This window comes from Neomonachus schauinslandi, chromosome 10 (assembly GCF_002201575.2).
Source record: "Neomonachus schauinslandi chromosome 10, ASM220157v2, whole genome shotgun sequence".
Classification (NCBI taxonomy): Eukaryota; Metazoa; Chordata; class Mammalia; order Carnivora; family Phocidae; genus Neomonachus; species Neomonachus schauinslandi.
Window position 1 is genome coordinate 18,815,249 of NC_058412.1, and position 17,547 is coordinate 18,832,795.

Genomic DNA, 17,547 nt, shown 5'->3' on the forward strand with positions numbered 1-17,547 from the left:
CTGAAGGCAGACGCTGCCACCCAGGCAACCAAGATTTTATTTATTTATTTGACAGAGAGAGAACACAAGTGGGGGAGTGGGAGAGGGAGAAGCAGGCTTCCCCCAGAGCCAGGAGCCCAATGTGGGGCTCAATCCCAGAACCCTGGGATCATGACCTGAACCGAAGGCAGATGCCTAACGACTGAGCCACCTAGGCGCTCCAAATTCTTTTTTCTTTTTTCTTTTCATTATATCTATATAAGATAATGGATATGAGCTGAACCTATTGTGGTAATCATTTCACAATATATGTAAATCAAACCATAATGCTGTATGCATTAAACTTACATAGTGATGTGCATGTTTCTCAGTAAAACTGAAAAATAATTGTAGTTGTGTTTGGTAATCGATGTTGAGTAAACTTACTGTGGTAATCATTTTGCAATATATGCATATATGAAATCATTATATTATACAGCTAAAACTAATACAATGTTATATGTCAGTTATTTCTGTTTTTATTTATTTATTTATTTAAGATTTTATTTATTTATTTGACAGAGACACAGCGAGAGAGGGAACACAAGCACGGGGAGTGCGAGAGGGAGAAGCAGGCTCCCGCCGAGCAAGGAGCCCAATGTGGGGCTCCATCCCAGGATCCCAAGATCATGACCCGAGCCGAAGACAGACACTTAACGACTGAGCCACCCAGGCGCCCTGTATCATTCCTTTTTAAAAACTAAGATATAGGGGCACCTGGGTGGCTCAGTCGTTAAGCGTCTGCCTTCGGCTCAGGTCATGATCCCAGGGTTCTGGGATCGAGCCCTGCATTGGGCTCCCTGCTCTGGGGGAAAGCCTGCTTCTCCCTCTCCCACTCACCCTGCTTGTGTTCCCTCTCTCGCTGTGTTTCTCTCTGTCAAATAAATAAATAAAATCTTTAAAAAAAAGGAATGATACATAAAACATATACAATAGGAAAAATTTGCAGACTTTTAATCTAGTACATTTATTAACAATACATTTTGTTTCTTAACTGCTTTGCAGGTTGATGTAAGTATAAAATTATGGAAAAATGGATTCACAGTCAATGATGATTTCAGAAGTTACTCTGATGGTGCAAGTCAGCAGTTTCTGAACTCCATCAAAAAAGGGTAAGCAGTCTTTGTAAACAGAAGGATTATTTTAGAGGGTGCCTGGGTGGCTCAGTTGGTTAAGCATCTGCCTTCGGCTCAGGTCATGATCCCAGTGTCCTGGGATCGAGCCCCACATCGGGCTCCCTGCTTGGCGGGAAGCCTGCTTCTCCCTCTCCCACTCCTCCTGCTTGTGTTCCTGCTCTCTCGCTATCTCTCTGTCAAATAAATAAAATCTTTAAAAAAAAAAAAGAAAGAGGGGCGCCTGGGTGGCTCTGGGTGGCTCAGTCGTTAAGTGTCTGCCTTCGGATCAGGTCATGATCCCAGGGTCCTGGGATCGAGCCCCACATCAGGCTCCCTGCTCAGCGGGAAGCCTGTTTCTCCCTCTCCCACTCCCCCTGCTTGTGTTCCCTCCCGCTCTCTGTCTCTCTCTGTCAAATAAATAAATCTTGAAGAAAAAAAAAAGATGAAGGATTATTTTAGGCATGTTTCATTTGGAAGAATCTGTTTTATTGAATATAACTATAGTTGGCATGAATCCCAGAAGCAATATAAAAATATGGATAAATTTCATTATGTAAATATTAAAAACTTATATATACCAAAAGACACTTATATACAGTCGAAAGACAAGTGCCGGGCTGGGGATACTTATTACATCTATGGAAATGCAAATGGATATATACACAATTCTCACAAATCAGTAAGAAAAATATAGAAGGGATATTTTATATATTTGTACCATTTTATCTACTTAATAACAGAATAGCATGCATTTGGTAAAATGAATGACATTTGTATATTAACATGGAGGGATTTTTTTTTTTTAATTTATTTATTTATTTGAGATAGAGTAGGAGCAGTGGGGAGAGGGGGGGGGGGGGGGGGGGCTGGAGAAGCAGACTCCCCGCTGAGCAGGGAGCCCGATGCGGGGCGGGATTTCTATGATACTCTGTTTTTAAAAAGCAGTTTGCAGAATACTGAATAGTGTGTATAGATCAGTACCATCTGTGGAAGAAATAAAATAATTACATGGAGTTTTACTATATGTATAGAGAAAAATCTAGGAGTTGCAACACCAAAGTTTTGTGGGTTTTTGTTTTGTTTTGTTTTTAAGTAAGTTGTAGGCCCAACGTGGGGCTTGAACTCATGACCCCAAGATCAGTAGGAGTTCCATGCTGGGATGCCTGGCTGGCTCAGTGGGTGGAGCATGTGACTCTTGATCTTGGGGTTGTGAGCCCAAGAGGTTGTGAATTGGAGCCCCATGTTGGGTATAGAGATTACTTAAAAAAAAAAAAAATCACATGCTCCACCCCCTGAGCCAGTCAGATGTCCCCAGTTTTTTATTAAAGTGAGAGTGGGATTAATAAGGACTGTCACTTTCGAAGTTGACTTGGGTTTACAGTTGTATTTATTATTTTTTTTTTAAGATTTTTATTTATTTATTTGACAGAGAGCAAGCACAAGCAGGGGGGAGCGGCAGGCAGAGGGAAGAGGGAGAAGGAGGCTTCCCACCGAGCAGGGAGCCCAATGCGGGACTTGATCCCGGGACCCTGGGATCATGACCTGAGCTGAAGGCAGATGCTTAACTGACTGAGCCACCCAGGTGTCCTGAGGCTGCGACTCTTGATCTCAGGGATGTGTGTTTGAACCCCATTTGGGTATAGAGATTACTTAAAAATAAAATCTTTAAGGAAATTACATCTAGGGGCACCTGGATGGCTCAGTCGGTCCTGTGATCAAGCCCAAGTTAGGGCTTCTCCCTCTCCTCCCTGCTTGTGCTCTCTTTCACTGTCTCTCTCTCTCTCTCAAATAATAAATAAAATCTTCTTTTAAAAATTACATTTAGTTTTTTATTGTAAAGATTATATGCCACTTATTTCTGTGTATTTTTCATTTCTGTTTGCGTAGTGAGAATAAGTTTTTCAGAGAAAGAAAAAACATTGGAAGCTTTATCACTTTGTTTCTTTACCTTCCAAGGGAATTACCTTTGGAATTACAGGGAATTTTTGATAAAGAGGAGGTGGATGTTAAAGTTGAAGACAAAAAAAATGAAGTATGTATGTCAACGAAGCCTGTGTTCCAGCCTTTCTCAGGACAGGGTCACAGACTGGGAAGGTGAGTAGGCTCATAATCTGTGCTTTCCACACACAGGCTTGACTAATAATCAGCATGTCTTTATTTTATGATGTAGACCAGCTCTATAGACCTTATCATTTCTCTCATTGGAAATGAGATTTTTCATGTTAACTTTTATGAGGACTCCTAAGTCCTATTTACCTTAGTGTAAATTAACATATGCTGGCAGTACACTAAAAAGTCATGGAGGCTTTTCTGATTTTACCAAATTAAAGGACCTGGATTATTGAGGACCTTAGGCACAATTGATGGGTAAACAGTTTTTCTCCTTGCACCCACCACTTGAGCATTGCCATTAATGCTACAGAATACATATGCTAGCTTTGAATTTAGGGTTCCATTTGATAGTTACCAGTGCCTCAACGTTGTGTTCTGTAATAAGTATCTGAATTTTGCAGTAATGAAAATGAAAAATTCATGATAAAATTAGTACCCCTATCAAAGCCGTTAATTGTCAAATTTTGAAGTCTTCATCCTATTAAATACTACGCTTTATGACAGTATACAAAGAGGTTAGATATGTGATCATTTTTATGAATTCTCATAGATTGTCAAGATTGGTAAAGTTATCTGCATATTCATTCACACATACAAAAATATTCAGATGTGACTTTCAGAATGATCAGGAAATACTTTGCTTCCTTTTTTTTCCCCCTTTGTAATCTAAGGACTAATTTCTATAGAGAACTTATAATTTTTTTAAAGTTTTTATTTATTGATTTATTTAAGTAATCTCGACACCTAATATAGGGCTCAAACCAATGATCCTTGGATCAAGAGTCCCAGTCACAAGCTCTTCTGACTGAGCCAGCCACACACCCCCCTTTGTTTTGTTTTTTTGGTTTGTTTGTTTTTGTTTTTGAGAACTTACCATTTCTTATAGAAATTTTAACCTGGGGAGTAGTAGATAAAATTTATAGATCTTTCAACCCTATAAAATTGTCTGTTCTATAAGGCACTATTAAAATAATTACAATATACTTACATACCACTATACAGTCTTACAAATTACTCAGATATGCATAATTTCATTAGGATCCTAGATTGATCATATATGATGGACATAAGTAATATTAGTATCTTTATGTTATTATTCAGGAAACAGCTGTGACTTGCTAAAATCTTCCTAAAAGGTATACTTAATGTGGAAGTTTTATAGTATTTGTTCAATGATTAAGCTCTGCCTAACAGCATGCATCTGACTTTGTTGTCTGGCTTTTCTTAGTGCCACACCAAAAATTGTTTCTAAGGCAAAGAGTATTGAAGTTGAGAATAAAAATAATTTGTCTGTTGTTCAACTAAACAATCTGGAACCCATCACTAATGTACAGATCTGGTTAGCCAATGGAAAAAGGATTGTCCAGAAATTTAACATTTCTCATAGGTGAGTCTTCCATTTCATCATTTGTCTGAATTTTTTCATGTTTAAATTTCTTTTCAGTTCAGTCGGCAGTTTTTAAGAACTAACCAAGGATCTTACCAGTTCTCTAAACATAATATATCACCACAATAGAATTAATGAAGTACTTTCAATTTGTTTTATGGATTATCATTTTTATCATTTGATTGGTTTTCCTATGTAACTAAATATGTAATTTTTATTTCTTTTAAGATTTGTTTATTTCGGGGGAGAAGGGCAGAGGGAGAGGAAGAGAGAGAATCTCAAGCAGACTCCCTCCTGAGTGTGGAGCCCAACACAAGGTTCTGTCTCACAGCCCTGAGATCAGGACCCCAGCCGAAATCAAGAGGTGAACACTTGGGGTGCCTGGGTGGCTCAGTCAGTTAAGCGGCTGCCTTTGCCTCAGGTTATGATCTCAGGGTCCTGGGATTGAGCTCCACCTCGCTTCTCCCTCTCCCTCTCCCTCTGCCCCATCCCTGCTCGTGCTCTTTCTCTCTCTTTACTCTTTCTCTCAAATAAATAAATAAAATCCTTTTTTTTTTTTAATTTTTATTTATTTATTTGACAGAGAGAGACACAGCGAGAGAGGGAACACAAGCAGGGGGAGAGGGAGAAGCAGGCTTCCCGCTGAGCAGGGAGCCCAATGCGGAACTCGATCCCAGGACCTGAGCCGAAGGCAGATGCTTAAGGACTGAGCCACCCAGGCACCCCAGAAGCATATATTTAAATGGTGCCTTAGAATGTTCTTCTGTGACCCAAAGTCCTTTTAAATGGGAGGAAGTCAAACTAAACAGTTGGGAAATGGAAGAGAGGATTTGTTATTCCAATCTAAGGTTGTTTCTTTTTAGGGAAATAATATATTTTAATCTCAACTTCTTTGTCTAGAAAAATACTTCCAACATTTTTTTTTTTTTTTTTTTTTAAAAGATTTTATTTATTTATTTGAGAGAGAGAGAATGAGAGAGAGCACATGAGAGGGGGGAGGGTCAGAGGGAGAAGCAGACTCCCTGCCAAGCAGGGAGCCCGATGCGGGACTCGATCCAGGGACTCCAGGATCATGACCTGAGCCGAAGGCAGTCGCTTAACCAACTGAGCCACCCAGGCACCCACTTCCAACATTTTTAGTAACAAATAGTCACCTAGATTTTTCTTCTCATGAATGACTGAAGTATTTAAAAAAACTTTGGCCAACAGTATTTATTAAGTGATTATTAATCAGGCTTTGCTTTCATTTTTTAAATTTTTTTTTTTTTAAAGATTTTATTTATTTGAGAGAGAGAATGAGAGAGAGAGAGAGAGCACATGAGAAGGGGGAGGGTCAGAGGGAGAAGCAGACTCCCCGCCGAGCAGGGAGCCCGATGCGGGACTCGATCCTGGGACTCCAGGATCATGACCTGAGCCGAAGACAGTCGCTTAACCAACTGAGCCACCCAGGCGCCCCTCATTTTTAAAATTTTTAAATTAAAAAAATTTTTTAGGATAAAACTATAATTTTATTACAAAACCATTCTTTTGGCATTAGTCAGTTACAGTAAGCAAGATAACTGTGAGTGTGGCATAGCGCTCTAAAGTAACAATTGCATGTCCTGCTTCCTGAGCTAAAATTTTAAGTTACATTATATCCATTACATACAAGTCACCTACACTCATTAATGCTGCAAATCCTGACCCATATTCCCTTTAGGGAGGAGCTGATGCTAAGGGATTAGAGTAAATGTTAATATACAAAAGTTCCTTCATGGGACTCTCTGTTTCTTCTCCCCCCAAATTGCTTTTTGCTTTAAAATAATCAAATTGCTAGTCTGAATAGCAGCACCCAAGGAGCATCACAGTTGGTTCTTAAAAAGCAGTGCAATACATGTTTTATACCACAGGCAAAAAGAATGATCACTTTAGTTTGAAACTCCTGTATTAGAGTCTCTTCAGAAATTAAGGGATGCCATCAACTTCTACCAGATGGTGTTACTGCTGTACATTTGTTAGTGGGTCACTTTCTATGCTGTGTTTGCTTTGAAGGGATCTTCAGTATATCTCCCAATATTCCTTTCTTAAAGTGTCCTTTTTTTTTTAGCTAGGATTTCACACAACTCTAATGCTTTATTAAGAGTGTCCTCCTTGGGGTGGCTGGCTGGCTCAGTCGGTAGAGCGTGCGACTCTTGATCTCAGGGTTGTGAGTTCCAGCCCCATGTTGGGTGTAGAGATTATTTAAAAATAAAATCTTTTAAAAAGAGAGAATGTCCTCCTCGTTGTCACATTGGTTTTCTAGCATGTCTTTATAGATGTCTGCGAGAAAGGCAATTAGGGGGACCTGTGACTTGGTTGTAAATCAAGTAACTGATTTATTTATTATTTTTTTAAAGATTTTATTTATTTATTTGACAGAGAGAGACACAGCGAGAGAGGGAACACAAGCAGGGGGAGTGGGAGAGGGAGAAGCAGGCTTCCCGCCGAGCAGGGAGCCCAGTGTGGGGCTCGATCCCAGGACCCTGGGATCATGACCGGAGCCAAGGGAGACACTCAACAACTGAGCCACCCAGGCGCCCCTCAAGTAACTGATTTAGTAGATTGGGCTATTTGGAAAGACCACAGTCCTGTAAAATCCCTTTCAAATAGCTGCATGCACTTTTATTATATGGTATTAGTTTGATCATTCACAGAGTGTACTGGACTTTTCTCTCCAATATAGCCAGTAGTGTTAGAAATTACGAAGTATCTTTGGTTCCAGACCGTTATTTCTCAAATCCTCCCTAAGAAATTGGTCTACAGTGGGGTGCCTGGGTGGCTCAGTCGTTAGGCGTCTGCCTTCGGCTCGGGTCATGATCCCAGGGTCCTGGGATTGAGTCCCACATCGGGCTCCCTGCTCAGCGGGAAGCCTGCTTCTCCCGCTCCCTCTCCCTCTTCCTGCTGCTCCCCCTACTTGTGCTCTCTCTGTCAAATAAATAAATAAAATCTTAAAAAAAAAAAATTGGTCTACATATTGCAGCTCATTATCCCAAAGTTTAAATTCCTGAATAACCCATTGTTGATGTTGCCAGCTATAATTCTTTGCATCCTGATTAAGAGTATCAGCAATAAACTCAGGGTCCTCAGATGGAAACTTCATAGTTTTTGGGCTGTTCCTCAAATATTGCAATGATGTAGTTCATTTCCTCATGTCAGTCATTTTGAAGTGACTTTAAGAGAACTTTATGAAAATGCCACATTGTATAATTGGCTGCATTTAACTCAGTAGCATCTCTGGTTAGTTTAAAAGCTCATTCACTTCAGGGGCGCCTGCATGGCTCAGTTGGTTAAGCGTCCAAATCTTTTTTTTTTTTTTTAAGAATTTATTTATTTATTTGACAGAGAGAGACACAATGAGAAAGGGAACACAAGCAGGGGGAGTGGGAGAGGGAGAAGCAGGCTTCCCACTGAACAGGGAGCCCTATGAGGGGCTCGATCACAGTACTCTGGGATCATGACCTGAGCCGAAGGCAGATGCTTAACGACTGAGCCACCCAGGTGCCCTAAGCATCCAAATCTTGATTTTGACTCAGGTCATGATCTTGGGTGGTGGGGTTGAGCCCTGCATAGGGCTCTGTGTTCAGTGAGGAGGAGTCTGCTGGAGATTCTGTCTCTTCCTCTCCCTCTGCCCTTCCCCTGCCCCGCTCTTGTCCCCATGCACTCCCTCGCTCGCTCACTCTCTCTAGGGAATAAAAAAAACAAACCCTCATTCACTTCTTTCATCACACTGCAGAATGACCCAGAAATAATCAAATCTCAATTTTCCACCATAAATGATCTGGACCACTGGATTGAGGCCATCATTCTGCTCTGTCCCTGTGCAAGACAGGTGGGCGAGTCCAGACTCAGGAACCCGCCATCTATAGGGGTGCCACTGCTTCTCTGGGCTCAGCTGCCATAGCTTCTTCCTGCTGCTTCTGACTCTGGGGCTCTGGCTAACCTGGCTTGCTGCCCTGTGCAGCCTCCCCAAGCCCTGCGATGGTCACCGTCTAGCCTCAGTCCACAGCAGAGGTGGCCCAGGCTTTGTTTTGTTTTTGTTTTTTTTTTAATTTTTAAGTTTATTTTTTTTTTTTTTAGTAATCTCTACACCCAACGCAGGGCTCAAACTCAGTCGCATGCTCTTCTGACATAGCTAACCAGGCACCGCCCTCCAAGCTTTGTTTTTAAATTGGAATTTTATTCCAGTTTTTACATTGATATATAATATCCTGAACTAGTTGGGTTTAAGGCTACCATCTTGCTGTTTGTTTTCTCTTTACCTCTTGTCTTTTTATTCTTTTTTTGTTTTTTTTTTTAAGGTTTTATTTATTTGACAGAGCACGCTAACACACACAATATGCCGGGGGAGCCGTAGGCAGAGGGAGAGGAAGAAGCGGACTCCCCTCTGAGCAGGGAGCCTGATGCAGGGCTTGATCCCAGGACCCTGGGATCATAACCTGAGCCAAAGACAGATGTTTAACCGACTGAGCCACCCAGGTGCCATATTCTTTTTTTAAGGTTTATTTTATTTTTGAGAGAGTGAGCACAAGTGCAAGGGAGAAAGAGAATCCCAAGCCAACTCCATGCTGATCATGGAGCCCCACACAGGGCTCAAGCTCATGACTCTGAGATCATGACCCTAGCCAAAACCAAGAGTCAGGTCCCCAAATGACTGCACCACCCAGGCGCCCCTATTCTTTTTTTTTTTAGATTTGTTTATTTATCTGGGATTGGGGGAAGGGGCAAAGGGAGAGACAGTTCTAAGCAGACTCCACGCTGATCGTCAAGTCCCACTCAGGAAACCGAGAGTTGGACACTTAACTGACTGCCATCCAGGCGCCCCTTTTTGTTCTTTATTCGTCCTTTTTTGCCTCCTTTTGAGCTTAATGTGTACTTATTATTTTTATCCTCTTACAGCTTTTTAGATTTGCATTTTTTTATTCTCTTAATGGCAACATAGAGATCATAGTATACGTTTAAAAATTTTTACTACAGGGGCGCCTGGGTGGCTCGGTCGTTAAGCATCTGCCTTCGGCTCAGGTCATGAACCATGAACCCGGGGTCCTGGGATCGAGCCCCGCATCGGGCTCCCTGCTCAGCGGGAAGCCTGCTTCTCCCTCTTGCCCTACTTGTGTTCCCTCTCTCGCTGTATCTCTCTCTGTCAAATAAATAAAATCTTTAAAAAGAATTTTTTTTTTTTTTTTTACTACAGGGGCGCCTGGATGACCCAGTCTTCAGGCATCTGCCTTTGGCTCAGGTCATGATCCCAGGGTTCTGGGATCAAACCCTGCATCTGGCTCCCTGCTCGGCAGGAAGCCTGCTTCTCCCTCTCCCACTCCCCCTGCTTGTGTCCCCTTCTCTCGCTGTCTCTCTCTCTGTCAAATGGATAAGTGAAATCTTTTATTATTCATTCATTTATTTATTTATTTATTTTAAGATTTTATTTTTTACTTAAATCGGGCCAAGCGGGGAGCCCGATGCGGGACTCGATCCCAGGACCCTGGGATCATTACCTGAGCCAAAGGCAGACACTTAACAACTGAGCCACCCAGGCGCCCTAAGTGAAATCTTTTTAAAAAAAAAAAAAGAAATTTTTTATTTTTACTGCATCGTTCCTTTAATCTTTACTGTTTTCTTTTTATATTTATATCATTTGCCATTAGCTTTAGACTTTCGTTATCCCAACTTTTGGTATCCAAATAATACATGAAACTGTGTCCTAGACTCTTTTGGCAACTCACACAGGTTTAATAGAGTGGCAATTAATGAATTTTAGTGAATTGATTGGGAGAATTCTGCTTTTCGTGATATGGCATATTTCATTAATTCTGAATTAAACATTTTTTCACATTTTAGCCTCTCTGAAATGGGGGTTTATCCTAAAATCCATGGTTGGCTACATGGCAATCATTACATAATTATCTTTGTCTTGGCATCTATCTCAAAGCATGCAGAACAAGTGTCAGCTGAACAAAAAAAATATGAGTATCTTTTTTATTTTTATTTTTAATTTTTTTTAAGATTTATTTATTTGACAGAGACACAGCGAGAGAGGGAATACAAGCAGGGGGAGTGGTAGAGGGACAAGCAGGCTCCCCACTGAGCAGGAAGCCCGATGTGGGGCTCGATCCCAGGACCCTGGGATCATGACCTGAGCCGAAGGCAGACGCTTAACGACTGAGCCACCCAGGCACCCCGAGACAGTATCTTTTTTAAAGAAATTCTTTATCACCAACACACCTGTTAATACAGAGGGCTGGTATTATGTGGAAAAATATGTACCAGGGGCACCTGGGTCGCTCAGTCGGTTAAACATCTGCCTTTGGCTCAGGTTACGATCTCAGCGTCCTGGGATTGAGCCCCGCATCGGGCTCCCTGCACAGTGAGAAACCTGCTTCTCCCTCTCCCCCTGCTCATGCTCACTCTCTCTTAAATAAATAAAATTTTTAAAAAAGAAAAGAAAAATATGTACCAAATTATGACCGAATCAAAAGTGATTCAAAGGATCTGAGTCTGAACAATGTTCAAGTATTAGGAATGGCTTAACAATTTTATTCTAATAGAAGCACATGCTTAATTTGAGAAATATTTACATGAAATTAAGTTAATTGTGCTTTCTTTTTTTTAATTTTTTTTTTTTTTTTTTTAAAGATTTTATTTATTTATTTGACAGAGAAAGACACAGCGAGAGAGGGAACACAAACGGGGAGTGGGAGAGGGAGAAGCAGACTCCCCGCCGAGCAGGGAGCCCGATGCGGGACTCGATCCCGGGACTCCAGGATCATGACCTGAGCTGAAGGCAGTCGCTTAACCAACTGAGCCACCCAGGCGCCCTGTGCTTTCAATAAATATAAAAATTCTAAGTGTTAAAATATTTTGTCATAATCTGGATTTTTTTAGCAACACATAAAATGATGTGTCTTAAAAATCAGTGGCATCTTAGTTGTAATGAACTCTGCATACGTTCTTTCTACATACATACACATATACTTAGGTGAACATAACTTTGAGCTACCTCCAAAATTGCACGTTGTAATGTTGATTTTACTAACTGAAATTCTACCTATACTGAGTTAAGAATTTTCCTAATTGTGTTTGAAACACAGCATGACCTGGTATTTAAGAGATACAGCCTGTATCTGTGTAATATTACTAGTGTGACCATATTTGATCCATTCGGAGTCAAATATAGATATATACAATTTCTGTTATAGGGACTTTCAGATACACACACACACACTTCAAACAGAAGATACAGTGATCCCTCAGTTCCACTGAACTGTTTCCAAGGAAATCTTAGACTTCGTATAGTTTCCTATGTAAATATTTCAATATAACTCTAAAAGAGATGTACTCTATAAAAATGTAACCATAACGGGCGCCTAGGTGGCTCAGTTGGTTAAGCAACTGCCTTCGGCTCAGGTCATGATCCTGGAGTCCCGGGATCGAGTCCCGCATCGGGCTCCCTGCTTGGCAGGGAGTCTGCTTCTCCCTCTGACCCTCCTCCCTCTCATGCTCTCTGTATCTCATTCTCTCTGTCTCAAATAAATAAATAATCTTTTAAAAAAAAAATGTAACCATAACATTATATAAGACTGATGAATTACTGAACTCCACCTCTGAAACTATTAATATATATTAAATTTAAAACAAAAAATAAAATGTAACCATAATACCCTTGTCACACTGAAGATAATTAATAGTAGTTCCTTACTATCCAGGGTCAACCTTTAAAAAGCCCAAGTGATCAGTTCTGTCATCATAATTTGACTATTCTATGTATTAACGTAGCTAGATAGGTATCTTCAAGTTATTACCTTACATTAATTCCAGTTTTCATAAAATTATATTAATAGTTTGTGCTGTTTTACAGGATAAGCCACATCAAAGACTTCATCGAAAAATACCAAGGATCTCAAAGAAGTCCTCCCTTTTCCCTGGCCACAGCTCTTCCTTTCCTCAAATTGCTAGATGAAACACTCACATTGGAAGAAGCAGATTTACAGAATGCTGTAGTCATTCAGAGACTCCAAAAAACCGCTGAACCTTTTAGAGAACTTTCATAACATTGATTTTTGATACACTAAGTTTGCAGAGAAATGATGGTTGTAAATGAACATGCAAACCAAAATGAGGGAAAGGAAGTCAGATTCGCTGGACTTTTAGTTCAGGCATTATTTAACTCCCTCCTGATGAGAAGATTTTTAAATAAGTACAAGTTAGGAATGTGAACTCTGACTGGAAACTATATTCAATGCACTTTTTCCAAAAGACTACTCAGAAAGAAAACTATACTTATTTTCAAATACCAGTTATTCAACAATAAGATATATTAAATCGCTGTATCATATAGAATCTTAATGTGGTATAAATTAGCAAATGTATTCACAGCATCATTCATTCAAATATTCCCAACCAGCAGTGGTTTGTTTAGATGTTAGCTGTCTCAAATTTTTTAAATAGCAGTATATTAAGAAAATTATACATGACAGGTTAAAAAACATCAATGTAATTATTTTACATTTGAGATACAGTCAGAAGGCTAGAAGGAACTTCTTTCACCACAGCTATGCCTGAACCTCCAAGTGGTCTCCATTTTTATTTTCTAATGGCAATATATACTCATGTTATTTTGGCACAGTATCTAAAATGTATTTTAAGGATAAAATTGTGCAGCTTAGTATAATGTCAATATTAATCTGCCTATTCACATTTCGACATTTTCAAGAAGTGTAATTTTTAAAAATTTCTGTCCAGGAACCCGAGTTCATCCCTTATTTTTTCTTTTGAAAATTAGGGATTTGTTTTTAGCTAACATTTTTGAGTAAGCCTTTCATTTGCTACCGTTCACTTAGAATCTAATGCTTGTGTTGGCACATTGCTATTAATATTTTTTAAATGCATCACATAAATTATGGTTTTCTATTCCATATATCAGAATCAACCTGGGTACACATTAAAGGATTATTTGTTACATTCTGATGCCACCAAGGAAGTCATGTTTTGTATCTTAATCTTTTAATTCGAACTGGTTAGACTTCTATATTTCACCGTCAGATTGAATTCCCTTGCCTGAAGATAAGTTTAAGAAGCTTTTTTTTTCCCCCAAAATTATTTATTGAATCTTATTTAAAGCAAAATTTACATTGAATGTGCCAAGGAACTAAGTAGCCATACCTATCAGCAGTAATGTTCACAGGGTACTGGGTGTCTGCTGGAAAGAGCAGTTCTCAAACTTTCTGGTCTCAAGAACTTTTGTTTATGTGGGTAATATATATGATATTGAAAATAAAAAATTATAAAATATTCATTAAAAATAATAAGCACATGTTAATGTAAAACACATTTTAATGAAAAGCGTTTTCTAAAAAATTTAGTGAGAAAAGTGGCATTCCATTTTTTGCAGCTATCTTTACTGTCTGACTTAAAGAAGACAGATGGAATCTCATGTCTGCTTCCACGTTCAATCTGTTGTGATATTGCACATCATGTAGCCTCTAGTAAATGCTGCTGTATATTCATGAGAAAAGGGGGGGAAGCAAATAATGTCTTAGTTTGGTTATGAAAATAGTTTGACTTTACGGACCTCTTGAAGGAACCATTCTTATGAAGCAGTTTACAATGATTCTCACATCTTAGTGTTAGAATCACTTGGGAAGCATTTCAAAATGTCTATTCCAGGCATCTACCATACACATTCTGATTCATTGTATCTGGGATGGGTCCCAGATCTCTGCATTTGTAGTCTCAAGTGATTTTTAGGCATGTAGTAGAAGAACCAGTGTTCAGGGAATCCTGCATTATGCTTGCACCCTAAGAAAATAAACCTGTGTGCTTCACCACAAACAGTGGAAGAAGACTCTCCACTGAAATGGGACTTCTAGACCGTTTTTATTCTTTATCTCCCACAGTTGGTTCTTAGACTGTTCCCCTTAACTCTTAATTAATCATGATATAAACCTATATTACTCCTCTAAGCACAGCTGAGAGGAGGCTGGAACATTTAAATGAGATTTTCATTAGAAGCTCAGAAATAATAAAAGGGAAATGCACATAACTAGATGACCTGGATTATAAGCTGCATCTTCTGTTGGAGGTCCATATTAAGACTGCTTCCTTTTCTAGCTCCCAGCCTTCCACATGGTAGAAGCCTTTTTATCAGGAAGAGAGGGAGGGCAAAGGAGAACCTTTTCCTTTTGTCATTTACTTTCAGAAATGAACAGGTATATAATAGAAAATACTGTCATTATGTTTACAGCTGTAGTAGAGCCCTCTCTAGTGAAACATAATGGCATTCTTAAAATGAGGGGATGGTAAAAATCAGTGAACGCTTTCAGATATAAAAAGATGATTGTTAATATATTTTTCAAGAGTCTGTAAGAAAATGTTTCCTATAGGCCTATTACGAAGCATTGTATAATTTAATTTGCATAATTATAGTCTATGTGATTCTCCATATATTTCTATAAAGGGGCTTCTCGTTGGAAATATTTTTCTTGTACCTATAAAAAGGCCTCCTTTGTGAATTTTCCAGTTTATAATTATTTATCCAGAAGGTACATTGGAGGTTTTCTTGTGTGTACATGTAGAATACACCCCAGTGAGAAGTTCCTATGGAGAAAGACCCATTGTCAGCAATAACTTTCATTTTTTCTAACTGTGAATACCTTCATTAATGTGAATAATATTCTCAGAGGTTTTCAAAATGAGAATCATCTGATAAAACTTTCTACTTTAAAAGTTCAAAATTGTAAAGTTGTTAATTAAATGTGTAGATTATGTAAAACTGACTTTAGAAAATATAAATTGAATTTGGCAAGGCAAGGGAAGGCAAACTTGAAAATAATCAAACATTTTAGGTGTAGAATACAATTTGACCTACGTAGTTGTTTCAAAACCCGTCAGTTTCTTGAAAAATCATTGTTAAGGCTGATACAAGAAGTACATTTCTAGTTTTACAGATTCTAATTTAATGGTTAAATTACTATGCATTATGCAGGCTGTAAAACTGGTCTTATTTTATATACTTTTCTCATTCAGAACACTTTTCATTACGTTTCATTGTGTTGAAAATACGGTATTATGCATCTGTTTCAGTGCCTTATTTTTAAAGCAAGCTTTTGCTAACGGTTAAAGAACTGTTGTCTTAATGAAATAATTCATTAAAAGGATCTGTGAAATAATCTACTGTTGTTTCTTATACAATAGTTACATCTGGGCTCATTTGTCATTTTTATTTGGCATTGGCAAAGCCATTCAGTTTGAGAATCAACATTTATCAGGTGCCTTCTGTTTGCCAGGTACTTTAATCAGTGTTACTTTCATTTAATCCTCAGAAATGTGAAAATGTGATATTTTTAATACATTCATCCATCAGTTGATGGACATTTGGGTTTCACTTTGGGTTATAAATAATGTTGCTATGAACATTTGTGTTCAAGTTTTTGTGTGAACATGTTCAGAGGTAGGTTTTTTTAAAAACCATTTGTGGGCGCCTGGGTGGCTCAGTTGGTTAAGCGACTGCCTTCAGCTCAGGTCATGATCCTGGAGTCCCGGGATCGAGTCCCGCATCGGGCTCCCTGCTCGGCAGGGAGTCTGCTTCTCCCTCTGACCCTCCTCCCTCTCATGCTCTCTGTCTCTCATTCTCTCTGTCTCAAATAAATAAATAAATTAATTAAAAATAAATAAATAAATAAAAACCATTTGTGTCCTGAGTTGAACTAGCATGAAGACTCCTTGGTAGGGTTTACTTCTTTGTTCTTTCTCTAAGTACAAACCATTTAATTAAGAATTGCTCATCACACTAAATCTTCAGATACAAGTGGCTTATTCGATAGACTAATATTTGGCTCTTTGTCATTTGCTTTAAATATTTTTTTCACAGATAATTCATATTCATTGTAGAAAATTGTAAAATGCTGGAATGATCTTTAAATCACCAATTTCACCTTTCAAATAATATAACCACTAATAACATTTTGGTGTACATCCTTTCAGGTATTTTTAAGTGAATCAGTGTTTTGTATTAATTAAAAGGCAGACTTCTTGGTTATTGTAATGCTATTTTATCTATTGAAGTCTAACGTATTTGTCTTTAAAAATTACATTCAGAACATGGCATCATTTTAACTAGAATAATAGCTGTTAGCAACAAATGCCTTTTAATTACATTTTTGTGCAGGGGGCAAAAAAAAAAGATGCAGGGTTTCTTTTTTTACTTTTTAAAATTGTGGTAGTATATGCAGCAAAGTACAAATATTGGGAATGAAGTGCTTCCAGACCTAAAAATGCTATAAAATGATGTATGTGAAAGTAGATTATCCAAAGAAACTTAAGCTTGAGTTTAAGTTTCCAAGGACTTAAACATTTAGCACATGCATTATCTTATTATCCTTCCACTGTTGATAAGGCTGCAATCAAGAAAACAGGAGGTACCCATTTTGTAGGTTAAAGAATTGAGGCATATTTGCAGTATATACAAATACTGAATCATTACTTCGTCCACCTGAAACTAGTATACTGTTATATGTCAATTATACCTCTATTTAGAAAAAATAATTGAGGCATAGAAATAGATTTAGACTGGGTAGTATATACTTTAGGATTATATTTATCTGTGACAGAAAAGTCTAAACTAATAGTGACTTACAAAACAAAATTTTATTTATTTCCATGCAAAAGTCCAGAGGGAAGCAATTCAGAACTGGTAGATCAACTTCATAAAACTTCAGACTCATGTGTTGTTCATCTGCCGATACCGGCACTTAACCCAAGGCCACAAGAGAGCTGCTCTAGCACTAGTCACATCTGCATTCCATCCAATGGGAAGAAGCACACACCTTTCCTTTTAAAAAACAGAAAAACAGCTTTATTGGGATATAATTCACACACCTTACCATTTACCCAATTAAAGTGTAC

At 38.6% G+C, this 17,547-nt stretch overlaps 1 protein-coding gene across 2 annotated transcripts in view; it reads left to right on the forward strand.

Annotated features, from left to right (window-relative positions):
- UBXN2A (UBX domain protein 2A) overlaps positions 1-15,812 on the forward strand; it is a 41,472-nt gene extending 25,660 nt beyond the window's left edge. For both annotated transcript variants that reach the window (XM_021697368.1, XM_021697369.1), the window contains exons 4-7: positions 1,024-1,130; positions 3,090-3,227; positions 4,474-4,632; positions 12,503-15,812. In XM_021697368.1, coding sequence (XP_021553043.1) covers positions 1,024-1,130; positions 3,090-3,227; positions 4,474-4,632; positions 12,503-12,695 — 597 coding nt within the window. In that variant the 3' untranslated portion in view covers positions 12,696-15,812. The remainder of the gene's footprint in view (positions 1-1,023; positions 1,131-3,089; positions 3,228-4,473; positions 4,633-12,502) is intronic.
- Positions 15,813-17,547: the final 1,735 nt, after the last annotated feature.